The sequence below is a fragment of the Esox lucius genome, chromosome 7 (assembly GCF_011004845.1).
Source record: "Esox lucius isolate fEsoLuc1 chromosome 7, fEsoLuc1.pri, whole genome shotgun sequence".
In the NCBI taxonomy this organism is placed as follows: Eukaryota; Metazoa; Chordata; class Actinopteri; order Esociformes; family Esocidae; genus Esox; species Esox lucius.
The window spans coordinates 40,856,304-40,869,186 of record NC_047575.1 but is presented as its reverse complement, the minus strand read 5'-3'; the positions used below and the strand labels follow the sequence as shown (position 1 = coordinate 40,869,186).

General features: G+C 38.8%; 1 protein-coding gene across 1 annotated transcript; it reads left to right on the top strand.

Annotated features, from left to right (window-relative positions):
• The first annotated feature begins 1,570 nt into the window (after positions 1 to 1,570).
• LOC109615948 lies at positions 1,571 to 10,222 on the top strand. The gene is made up of 3 exons (XM_020048159.2): positions 1,571 to 1,605; positions 1,842 to 1,924; positions 8,860 to 10,222. Exon 3 carries the CDS (start codon positions 8,904 to 8,906, stop codon positions 10,074 to 10,076), a length of 1,173 nt encoding a protein of 390 aa, XP_019903718.2. The 5' UTR covers positions 1,571 to 1,605; positions 1,842 to 1,924; positions 8,860 to 8,903; the 3' UTR covers positions 10,077 to 10,222.
• Positions 10,223 to 12,883: the final 2,661 nt, after the last annotated feature.

Genomic DNA, 12,883 nt, shown 5'->3' with positions numbered 1-12,883 from the left:
ATTGGCTCAAGGGAAGCATCAGTCATTCCCTTCAATAAGGAGTCACGTCAGTCACATCACTCGCAATGCGAAAACAATAGTTAATATAACTATAGCCTAAAATTTTGACATTTTCAGGATGGAAGTAACCTGACGCTCATTTCATCCCTCTGCCAGTAAAGCCAGAATTGAACCCTTCTAAAAAAAAAATCTTATTTTACAAACCCTGTTCACACTTAATTTGTGTATTCTTATTTTTTCCTAAATGTTTGTTTTTATTTACATTAATAATAGGTAAATACTGAATGTTAAAGTGCATGTTTAATCAGTGAGTAAAGAAATAAAGAGAGAAGACATTTGTGTGTGATTTTAAATGTGTTTTGAACAGGCAAATAAACTTTTGTAACTGGACAGTGAGGAAAGAACAGTGCATTTGTAACAGGAAAAAATTCTTATGAATTTTTACTGAGAAACAAATGTTTTTCTAGATTGGCCCATTCCAAAAATCTGTATTCAGGCATCAAACAACTTTTGCCCACTCTCAGAAATTAAGAGTGTTTCACTTCCTTATATACTCAAACAAGGAGCGAGGTTGTACAGTGCCGAAACTAAGTTTCATGCATCATCTAAGGGACGTTTTTTAATCTGAAACAGGTACTGAAGCTTCGTTACAACCTGTCTTGCTAGAAAATCTCGAGGCGTGTACCGAAGTCTCACTTCAAGCGTCCCTAGACTACATCACATCCTGCCATGATCTCTGCTATTACTGTTAAGCAGATAATGCCCAAATATTTTTATGACATCAAGTTGGTCACATGCAGTTCTGCCTAAGTGGCTGATATATATACTTGGATGTCAGGCAACCAGCTCATACTCAAACCTATCAAGAAAGACCTGCTTTTCCTTTGGAGGAATCCCTCACCCCTCAAATACCTTAACTCCACCGTTTCCTCATTGTACAGTGCAATGTGCATTTTCAAAAAACACTACTTTGTCCTGCACTTCCAGATATACCTTTCCCCACTTCACTCATTACCCTTTGGTCTGCAGTCAGCTGCCCTGGCCTCTCACCTCATTACCCTTTGGTCTGCAATCAGCTGCCCTAGCCTCTCACCTCATTACCCTTTGGTCTTCAGTCAGCTGCCCTAGCCTCACACCTCATTACCCTTTGGTCTACAGTCAGCTGCCCTGGCCTCTCACCTCATTACCCTTTGGTCTGCAATCAGCTGCCCTAGCCTCTCACCTCATTACCCTTTGGTCTTCAGTCAGCTGCCCTAGCCTCTCACCTCATTACCCTTTGGTCTTCAGTCAGCTGCCCTGGTCTCACAACTCATTACCCTTTGGTCTGCAGTCAGCTACCCTAGCCTCACACCTCAAACATCTCTCCTGACTTAAGCCTTGTCTGGATTATTTGGAGAGGCCTGTGTAAAGCAGTAACATTCTTTAAAACCAGTTTTTCTGTTTCATGAGCAAAATGGGAGGAGAATTTATAGGAAGGTATAAGAACAGGTAGATGTGAATATAGAATATGAAAGAAATACGGACATGTGGCTTCATCGAACTCAACCAAATCTGAGTTGATGTGGGAAGGAAGAACTTAAACAGGTGCGGTCATCAGGATTACAGGTGAGGTGGGGCTGTTGCCATTTCTGTTTGGAAGAAAACGATATAGATATTTATCACTCAAAGTATTACTTTACCTCAGGGATAACAGTGACTGTTACGAATACTAGCAAATGTCCAAACACCACTTAATAATAAGTCTTAGGAAATTTCCTCGATAAGTTGTATGTATCATAAGTTATCAACAACAACAGAATCCAAAAACATACGTGCTAATTCTTTGTAATGTTTTTCTCTAGACAGGGATTTCCGTGCGAAGATTCTCTAAGAGACTCCAGCAATCCAGCACTGAGACACATACGTTACACTGACCATTCAAAAAGTGAGTTGAACTCCTTAATTAATACATTACTATTCTGGCTTTGTAAATAATCATAAATGTTCAAATTGGTTCTCATCAAAACATCCTTATTAACTAGTTAAAAATGGTGGTTCCTTCCCATAAATGTATTCTTTGGGTCTAAAGAAACAGTAATCTGTGGTTTGGTATACTTTAAACAGCTACTAAAAGAATGTATAATAAATAAACAGCCAAACATTGGTTTCATAAGTGTGCACACCTTTTAAAATAATGGTTTTAGCTGTGTTCAGATTTTTTTTATATTTTGTTATTTAAAATTTTTTAACAGGGAAAACAGACTGAGACCTGAATCTCTTTTGATGCTGTGCCCTGTGTGGCATTTAGGCACGCAAACAAAAATTGTAAAAATGACATTTAAAAACAAACAAATACAGCTCAACAAAAACAGTCACAGAAAACATTTTGGTCCAAGGGACACCAGAGTGTTTAAATTAAGTTGGATTTGCAGTTTGTTCCATAAATAAGAAGCGAAGTAACTGAAAGCAGTCCTGCTCAACTCTGTGGAGACCACTAGAGTCCTTAATGTAATCCATGTCTGTGATCTGATTTTGAAATGTGTTAGTCTAGTGTAAATTAAAGATGATATATATGGTGGGAATTTTAAAAGAAATGCTTTGTAAATAAACAAGAGAGCATGTAGCTCTCACCTCTCAGAAAGAGAGGCTCAACCCACATGATATTGAATACAGCATTCTGGTCTCAGGAATCTCTAGCAGCTCAGCATTGTTTTTTGAATCTCCCCTGGCTGTCTCTTTCTCTCCCCTTTGACTGTCCCTCCCATTTGGCTGCCTGGCTTTCTCTCCCCTTTGGCTTTCTCTCTTTCTCTCCCCTTTGGGTTTCTCTCTTTCTCTCCCCTTGGACTGTCTCGCTTTCTCTCCCATTTGGCTGCCTCACTTTCTCTCCCCTTTTGCACCCAACATACGTACTCAAAGCTCGCAAAACCAACAAGCCAGACACCACAGTTAACAATAGTGCTTCTGCTTCAATCTGATTTTGGGATATATTTCAATAATATACTTCCATACATTCATAAAATGTACAAATAATTTGAAATTAATTGATATAAATAGTTGATTTATATCATGTTAACCCAACTCCATCAACTAGACCTAGCAAAACTCATGTTATTGTTGGCATGTTTCATGTAGACATTCCACCATTATTTTTTAAAACATTCCATATTGAATCATATATCATTCATAAGTTTATTTTCCAGAGCATATCCTTAGTTAGTCAATACATGTCTACATCCTTTGTAGATCTGGTGTTTTGTGTTGAAAGATGCATCATGCTTATTTCTGGAAAGTACATTCTAATTGCATTAGCCTATCTTTATCAAAATTATATGTTTTCTCGTAGTCTTCAATGGAGATACATGCACAATATTCCACACACAGGTTCTTAGGTCTTATAGCCAGACTTAAACAGAGGCTTTTTGAAATATATTGTGTAATGTAGATTTTAAGTGTCATTTTATCTGTAAATATAGGCAAAATATGCATCTGTCATACATATGAATATTATTTTTTAAATAATTTCATGAAATATATTTTGATAAACTGTTCCGTAAAAGTCTGACCATTGGGTTTCTTATCACAATAGAAAAACAACAAACATCCTAGTTTGCAGTAATGTGTTGAAAAACGTATTCTCATGATGTGCAAATTAGGGAATAAGGACGTTTAGCCTCATTTGCTTATTTAAATTGTTAAATAAAGAAAACTTTTCCAGTTTTTTTTCAGTCAGTAAGAGACATTCGCTCTTCGTAGCCGGCTCTGCTAACACGGTTCGGCAAAAACAACTGCTCCATACCAGCCCAAAATGCCTGAAAACTTGCCCAACGTTTGTTGGTGCATTTTACTAGTGAACAAAATTTAAGATGCGTTATAGACGCAAGTGAAGCCGTATAGATGATGTCAGACTGTGATAACAGCATAGAAACACACGATATAGCATATAAAAACCAGTGTTGCCAACTTAGCGACTTTGTCGCTAGATTTAGTGACTTTTCAGACCCCCTTAGCGACTTTTTTTCATAAAAGGGACTAGCTACAAATCTAGCGACTGTTCTTACTCTTCTCAAGGAGCAGCGGGTGCCGCCGTGGGCCCCTCCCCCATCTGAAAGCACTCACAGGCGGCCCAGTCCTCGCACAGCAGAGATGTTAACTCCTCCGCATCCAGACTGAAAATGAATCGCGCATGCGCTTCGCCATAGTGTCTCTTTTGGGTAACTTTTGCCATCCCAAGCCCGGATAAAGGAGGAGGGTTGGTTTAAATTTTTTTATTAAAATCGACAGAAGAAAGTTAATTTGTAGTTCTAAATCCATGACCATGATGATATCTCCCCTTGTGTGTCGCTCCAAATGTTTTTAGTTTTTTTTTCTAGAATTTCGATTTTTTGGTTTAGTTTTTTTTGCTTAGGTGATAACATTTGTAAATACGCATGTATATTCTATTCCCCAACGAGAGTTTTGTAGGTTAAAAAAGAAAATCCATTCATGATGCTGATGGGAAATTATGCAAATTAGGCAATGATGTAATTTAGCGACTTCTTGCGACTTTTAGGACAGCCAATAGCGACTTTCCTTACTGAGGACTTGGCAACACTGATAAGAAATGGTGAGGCCGCGGTCAAGTTCAGAACTAGCCCAAAAAAGCACCACCTGTGAGAAATTCATTTTTGTTTAAAAAGTAGCCCAATCTCGCATTAAAATCGCATATATGGCAAACCTGCTTACAGTGCTCGACCAACGACTTCTGCTGGGGTACAGCAACAACACTTGGACAAACTATACGCAGAACTGCAGTGAACCTGAAAACTAGAACCGGTTTGTTAAATTTTGTTATGAATATGTTTACATTTGCTAATGATTATTTTGGATGGTGGCGCATGGTTCCCTGTAATCGCGTAGCGCATTTTTATTTTATTTCAAAAATCCCTAGAAGAAACAGTTAGACATCTTAAAGCTTCCACATGTTGACTCTACACACTGCCATTATTTAATTTCTTTACCTTTATAACAATGAACCGACAGCAAATTGTTAACAACTATCAGGCATTTTCCCAACATCTTTTAAAACAGGTGCCATTAAGCCCCTATTTAAAAAGAGAACACTGGATGCATCTGCAGTGTGGGAAATGTTTTTTTTATCCCCCGCTGATTTTGTACGTTTACCCACTGATAATGAAATGATCAGTCTGTAATTTTAATGGTAGGTTTATCTGAACAGTGTGAAACAGAATAACAACAACAAAATCCAGAAAAACACATGTAAAAAATCTTATAAATTGATTTATAATTGATGATGATTGATGATGCATTTTAGTAAGTGAAATAAGTATTCAACCCCTCTGCAAAACATGACTCAGTACTTGGTGGCAAAACCCTTGATGGCAATCACAGAGGTCAGACATTTCTTGTAGTTGGCCACCAGGTTTGCACACATCTCAGGAGGGATTTTGTCCCACTCCTCTTTGCAGATCTTCTCCAAGTCATTGAGCTTTCGAGGCTATCGTTTGGCAACTCAGACCTTCAGCTCCCTCCACAGATTTTCTATGGGATTAAGGTCTGGAAACTGGCTAGGCTTAACCTGGTTCTTCTTGAGCCACTCCTTTGTTGCCTTGGCCGTGTGTTTTGGGTCATTGTCATGCTGGTCTTGTAGCCCAATCCAGCCTTGTGTAGGTCTACAATCTTGTCCCTGACATCCTTGGACAGCTCTTTGGCCTTGTGGAGAGTTTGGAATCTGATTGATTGATTGCTTCTGTGGACAGGTGTCTTTTAAACAGGTAACAAGCTGAGATTAGGAGCACACCCTTTAAGAGAAAGAAAGAAACCTGGGAGCCAGAAATAATTCTTATTTCACTCATTAAAATGCAAATCAATTTATTACCATATGTATGACAAATGTATAACTTGAACCGTATGACAACAGCTCAATAGACATACTGTGTTATTGTATAAAGCACATAAATACTTGGATAAACCAACATTTTCTACAATTAAACCAAGATAAAACAGAGGTTACCGTGAAAATATTTCTGATATGTTTGAAGAATTTAAACCGAGCAGGGCTCTTAGATCCATGAACACAGGTCAGCTAGTAGAGCCCAGAGTCCAAACTAAACATGATCAATCTGCGTTTAGCAGTTATGCTGCACACAACTGGAATTAACTACTAGAAGATCTTAGACGTGACCCAAATTAATACATTTTTAAATCCAGGTTAAAAACACTTCTCTTTTCACACGCCTATGACTGAGCACTTAAATTGAACTGCACTGTTTAGCCTTACAAATGGCAAATGATCATAGAATGCTCACATTAATAAAGAAAAAAAGCAAAGGGCCTATTCATACTACAACCGTCATTGTGAAAACAATTTAATTTAAATAACATTTACCTATCATTTAAATGAGTATGTTATAGATACACACACAATGACAAAGTTTAGAATTCACAAAGCTTGACGTAAGGTTGAGAACATGAACATGCAGCATCTTGCCCTGTCAATACACTTTCTAATGTTTCAAGGCAACAGGGCTACACAGTTAGCGAGCTCAGTGACTACTGATTTGAATCAATCAGATTTAAATCAATCCTATGAATTTTGAAAATAACAGAAGTTTCACTGTTTTCGGGCTATTATAAGGCAAAAGTTAACGTAATCCTAACTATTACGCCGCATTTGATTCAATAATACATATTTTCTATATGACAGGCACATCAAATTGTGTTTTCTGAAAAAGACTTGACAAAACAAAACACACATGACAATAAATATGTTCCAGTTCAGCATATAGTACAATCAGGAAGTATTCAGACCCCAGTCACTTTTTACACATTAACGTTAAGTTATGTTACAGCCTCATTCCTCATTATTTTTTCCCTTGAAGCAAAAGCATTTTTGCAAATTAATTAAAAAATATATATATACACATTTACCCAAATGCAGGACAAGATGAGGGAAATGTAGGAAAAGAGCTGTGAAGTGTGACACAAAAATAATAATTATGATTATAATTTTTTTTGTTCTTTCTGTTTCAGTACAACGTCTTATTGCAAATGTTTTATGTTTGTATGTCTTTTTTCACAATTGAGTTTTTCCATTGGATCAAGTTCTTGTTTTTAATATAGGGAAAGCAGGGTAAAATAGTGGTCATGAGCATTTGGCCAGTAAATGTTGATTGGTGTCATGTAACCTTTACTCTTAAGGGAAAACCAGGTATCATATAACCATTATTTTAGGGGGACAACCAGGTGTCATGTAACCTTTACATTAGGGGAACAACCAGGTGTCATGCAACCTTTACTCTTGGGGGACAACCTGGTGTCATGTGACCTTTAGTCTTGGGGACATCCAGGTGTCATGTGACCTTTACTCTTGGGGACAACAAGGTGTCATGTAACCTTTACTCTTGGGGGACAACCAGGTGTCATGTAACCCTTACTGTTGGGGAATTCCTGGTGTCATGTAACCTTTACTCTTGGGGGACATCCAGGTGTCATGTGACCTTTACTCTTGGGGGACATCCAAGTGTCATGTGACCTTTACTCTTGGGGACAACAAGGTGACATGTAACCTTTACTCTATTTATAATTTATTTCAACAGGGAAGTCAGTTGAGACCGTTTACAACTGAGCACTGAATAGAACACAAGCAAACACGTGTCGATACAAACATTTCCACCAAAATAGAACAGTTCTAGAAACAGTTACATCTGTCGTCACACAGGCAACTGATTCACTTTTTGAACTCCCAAAAAGATACCAGCTGATCTAATTTTAAAGAACACTGCATTTTGTTCCACATAAGGTGTAGCAAAACTGCAAGTAGTTTTGCCAGCCTCTGTGTAAACAGCGAGGACCAATAGTGAAATCCAGTCTTGAGACCTGGTTTGATAATTAGTCATACTGAAGTTGATTAAAGATGTTAAGTAAGTAGGTAATTTACCCAGTAATGCTTTAAAAACAGAAACAAGGTAGTGCTGCTCTCTTCTTGCCTATAAGGCCCAACCTGCTGTCTGATACAAAACACAGTGGTGAGTTGTAAGACCAAAACCGGTAATAAATCTGAGGGCACAGTGGAAGACTGCCTCCAACTGTTTCAGAGTGGATATAGCAGAATGTACTGCATGTACCGTATACAACATCAACATAATCTAAAATGGACATAAGGGTATTTATAGCACGATACTTGTTCAATTTGTGTCCCACTTATAGTGGTAACTACAGTTGTGCTCATAAGTTTGCATACCCTGTCAGAAATTGTGAGATTTTGGCATTGATTTGGATAAAATTACTGATGACAGAAGGTGATACACACAGGTGAAAATGGCAATTAAAGCTGAATTTCCCACACCTGTGACTTTTTAAATTGCAGTTAGTGTCTGTATATAAATAGTCAATGAGTTTGTTAGCAACTAAGAATAAGGGTATGCAGACTTTTGAACAAGGATCAGTTCATTTTTTTCTTTGTTTTATGATTGTGCCATTCTATTATGACCTACAGTTGAATGTGAATCCCATAAGAAATAAAAAATGTGTTTTGCCTTCTCACTCATGTTTTCTTTACAAATGGTACATATACTGTCAATTCTCCAAGGGTATGCAAACTTTTGAGCAACTGTATATGGTCATTCAAAAACTGGGGTCTTAGATCTTGTAAAAAGCATGCATTTTATCTAGCTCTCATTTAAAACCAACTTGAGGTCTGCCAAAAACTGTTGTAGCACAGAAATATCAGCTTTTAGATGTGAAGTTAAAAAATCAGTTAACGGGTTGTCCTCTCAAAAAGTAGGTTATCAGTATTTCTTTTTCTGACATCATACAACGTCATTTAGTATTTTTTTTTACATATTCAGTATTTTAAGTGTTCTTTCTTTTTTCTTAAAACAGTTTCGGAAAAGAGGAATAGGCATTACAAACTTACAGCAGAGAAGATGTCGAAAGGAAACACCAAATGTGATGCAGGACAGACTGAGGCCGGGGTCCAGACGGAGTCAAAGACATGGACTTTGGCCACAACAGTGGTAGCTATAGGGTTACTGATGATACCTGTATGGGAAGGGGCGGATGTGGAAGCTGGGGCAGTGGTGGTATCAGGGCTGGTGTCGGGGTTGGTGTCAGGAGTAGCTTCAGTGTTCTTTTTATGGCTAGCGCCAATGGTAGTGTCGTGGTTACGCTCCATGGAAGTTTCAAGGAGGGTGTCAACGGCTATTTTATGGTTTGGCCAAGCAGTGAAACAGGCAGTTTATTTTTTTCTAAAGTGGGTTTGGCAGGGATTTGAGTCAGTGTCAGACAAAGTGTCCGAATTTGGGCTTGCGCCTGGATTAGTGTCTGGTTTGGTGTCATGGGTAATCTCATGGTTAGGGCTAGTTCCAGGGGTTGAGGTCGTGTCAGGGGTCGTGTCAAGGGTTTTGCCAGGGGTTGTATTCTTGTTAGGACTCCTGCCAGATGTATCAAATCTACTGCCAGGTTTTGTGTCAGGATTAGTGACAGGTTTAGTGTCAGGGTTAATGCCAGGGGGAGTGTCAGGGGGAGTGTCAGTGTTAATGTTAGGGGCTTATGCAGGGGGAGTGTCGGGTTTAGTGTCAGGGGGAATGTCTGGCTTATTGTCAGGACTGAAGTCAGGGTTAGGGGCTCTTGCAGGAGGAATGTCAGGTTTATTGTCAGGGTTAATGTCAGGGTTAGGGGCTCTTGCAGGGGGAGTGACAGGTTCAGTTACAGGGTTAATGTCAGGGTTAATGTCAGTGGTGTGGGCAGGGTTAAATGCAGTGACAGTTGGCGTGTCACTGATGATGTTATGGCTGATGATGATTTTATGGTGTGTATCATTACTGTCTGGGCTGCTGTTAGTAATATTGCTGGGTGCAGCAATGACAGTGGCAGTGAAAATGGGAATACTCATTCCACCCCATACTACGGATAACGTTGCCTTAAAAATAACAGGTCTAATGACACACTTTGAGGGAATGAATGTGTCAGGAAGAGTGTTGTTTTTGGTCCTGTGCATGTGTATGGTATTGTTAGGGGTAGCAGCTTTGAGAGCCTCAGGAATTTGGGGCGTGGCCTTGATATTAGGAGGGATGGTAGTGGGCTTATGGGTACACTAGATAAAGGGCTACAGATATACATTTTCTGGAAGGGCACTAAGAACGGTGAAATTAAGGAACACTTCAGTCTCCTCTGGGCTCATTTGTTTATTGTGAGTGGAAAGCAGAAACACATAATCAGTTCTCCTTTCCCACAAAGTTCTCCTTCTCCACTATAAATCGTTGTTGATATGATGAATGCATTTTCAGAATTTTCCCAGTCTTCTCCCGTTTTACACTTTAGGATTTTAAACTTTAGGAGGACATGGTCCACACCTGGTTTGGGGGGCCCATTGCTGTCCCTGTCCTTGTCCATCTGGTCATACTTCTGACCTAGTCTAATTTTAAATTAAATGGATTTAGCCCAGATAAATGTATTAATTATTCCAATTGGACTCTTAATATCTCAACCGGCACAGCCAGAAGAGGACTGGTCACCCCTCTGAGCCTGGGTCCTCTCTAGGTTTCTTCCTAAAATTCAGCCTTCTTAGGGAGTTTTTCTAGCCACTGAAATTCAACACTACTGTTGTTTGCTCCTCCGGGTTTAAGGCCGGGTGTATCTGTAAAAGCACTTTGTGACAACTGCTGTTGTAAAAAGGGCTTTATAAATAAATTGGATTGATTGATACTCAGTGAAAATACATCTAGTAGAACCATCAATGTGAATTAGTATAGGCTACAGTAATCACAAGAGAACTAGGTAGGCACACTTTTGATATGAAGGCAAGCTTAAATCTGTGGAATACCCTACAATTAAATGTTGTATTGCATTATGTTCTGCTAGAATATGTAATACTTTTTAATGTTTATTTCATGATTAACTTTTTGTCTGGTTTATGTTTTGTTTTGATTTCTATTTCATCAACCATTGTTCCTTTTATTTGCATTTAAAAATATTGTTATTTAAAGGAAACTACATTTAAAATCAATGTATTGACAACATAATAAAAAAGTATAAAATAAACTAAGATTCGTAATAATCAGTGTCCATTGTTCTTCGAATGTGATAAACCTAGGTGTCCTAAATGGAAAATAAATACATCCTGAATTTAATTGAGGTGGTGATGGGCTTTTGGCTGCATATTATGAAACACTGTGAAAACTGTAAAGTGGAGGAGATGGCAACAAAACCACAGTTTTGAGAGAAAAAAACAGTGAAGGGACAGGCACTGTCTGTCCTGAAGGCATTGCTAGATTTTGTCAACCCAGAGACCTGACTTCTATTAAATCACATTCAAACAAAACTGTAAAAACTGTACAATGAACAAAATAAATAATTAGACATAACAGGAAAAGTCACTTACATTTTTTTAAATCTTTCATCTCACTTCCTGCTTTCATATCTGTCAGTTGCATTTAAGATGCAACTTTTACCTCATCCATTACATTTTTGCTGAAATAACATGGACAAAAGAACATTTATTAATGGAACTAAAGTGTACTCTTGTACAAGGATTACTGTAGATGGCTAGCTAATAGCTATACAGCACCTATAATGAAAACAATGACTCTAGTCACTCCATGGCTGGTTCATTTCTTTAGAAAACAAGAACAACATAAAAGCGTCACGTAATACAATTATTCTCTTCAATATATGAGATTCATGGTATTACAGAGTGGATATATATATTGTAGTGCGATGTTCAAAAAGTACTGAGTGGATACATATTTCTGAGAGACAAAAATTGGAACATCTGATAGGGGAATTGAAACGGGGTCAAACATCGAAGGTCGAGGATGTTCCCACAAGACCACCGGGCTTGCTGCTAGTCAGTCCACCTCTGTATGGTCTCCAAATGCAACTTTTGTCTCAGCCATTAAATTTTTTGCTGAAAATAAAGTGGGCAACAGAATGCTAAAAGTCTACTAAAGTCTACTCTTGTACAAAGATTACTGTAGATGGTCGTCCATACAATAACAGTTGAATAGCTAACCACTAGGCCAAGTGAGCTATGTGAATTATGAGGAAATCAAAAGCATTGGCTGAATCTCAAAACGCATACTACATACTACAAGTATGTCCTGCGGATGATGGTGAAGCAATAATGGACTGGCCATCCAGAGCACCAGGAGTTCTCCCGGTGAGCCGCTTGACAATTGGGGCTGATGCAACGCAAATGATATAAATAACCAAGTGCTCTGTGTCAGACTGGCCCAGGTGAGATATAAATAACCAAGTGCTCTGTGTCAGACTGGCCCAGGTGAGATATAAATAACCAAGTGCTCTGTGTCAGACTGGCCCAGGTGAGATATAAATAACCAAGTGCTCTGTGTCAAACTGGCCCAGGTGAGATATAAATAACCAAGTGCTCTGTGTCAAACTGGCCCAGGTGAGATATAAATAACCAAGTGCTCTGTGTCAGACTGGCCTAGGTGAGATATAAATAACCAAGTGCTCTGTGTCAGACTGGCCCAGGTGAGATATAAATAACCAAGTGCTCTGTGTCAGACTGGCCCAGGTGAGATATAAATAACCAAGTGCTCTGTGTCTGACTGGCCCAGGTGAGATATAAATAACCAAGTGCTCTGTGTCAGACTGGCCCAGGTGAGATATAAATAACCAAGTGCTCTGTGTCTGACTGGCCCAGGTGAGATATAAATAACCAAGTGCTCTGTGTCAGACTGGCCCAGGTGAGATATAAATAACCAAGTGCTCTGTGTCTGACTGGCCCAGGTGATTGGGCTGCTGGCCCACTTCCAATGCCAGCGGGAGGCAGATAATATTACCCTTTTGAACCCATAGTTTCCATCGAAGGCCTTCCTTTAAATTACTCTAGCGGCTGTGGTAATTTCGCAGTACTATTGGGGTAAATCTCACAAAATCTACC

What these genes read in the sequence shown, in the direction of transcription:
- LOC109615948 (XM_020048159.2), top strand. Translation starts at nt 8,904, where the DNA reads ATGTCGAAAGGAAACACCAAATGTGATGCAGGACAGACTGAGGCCGGG.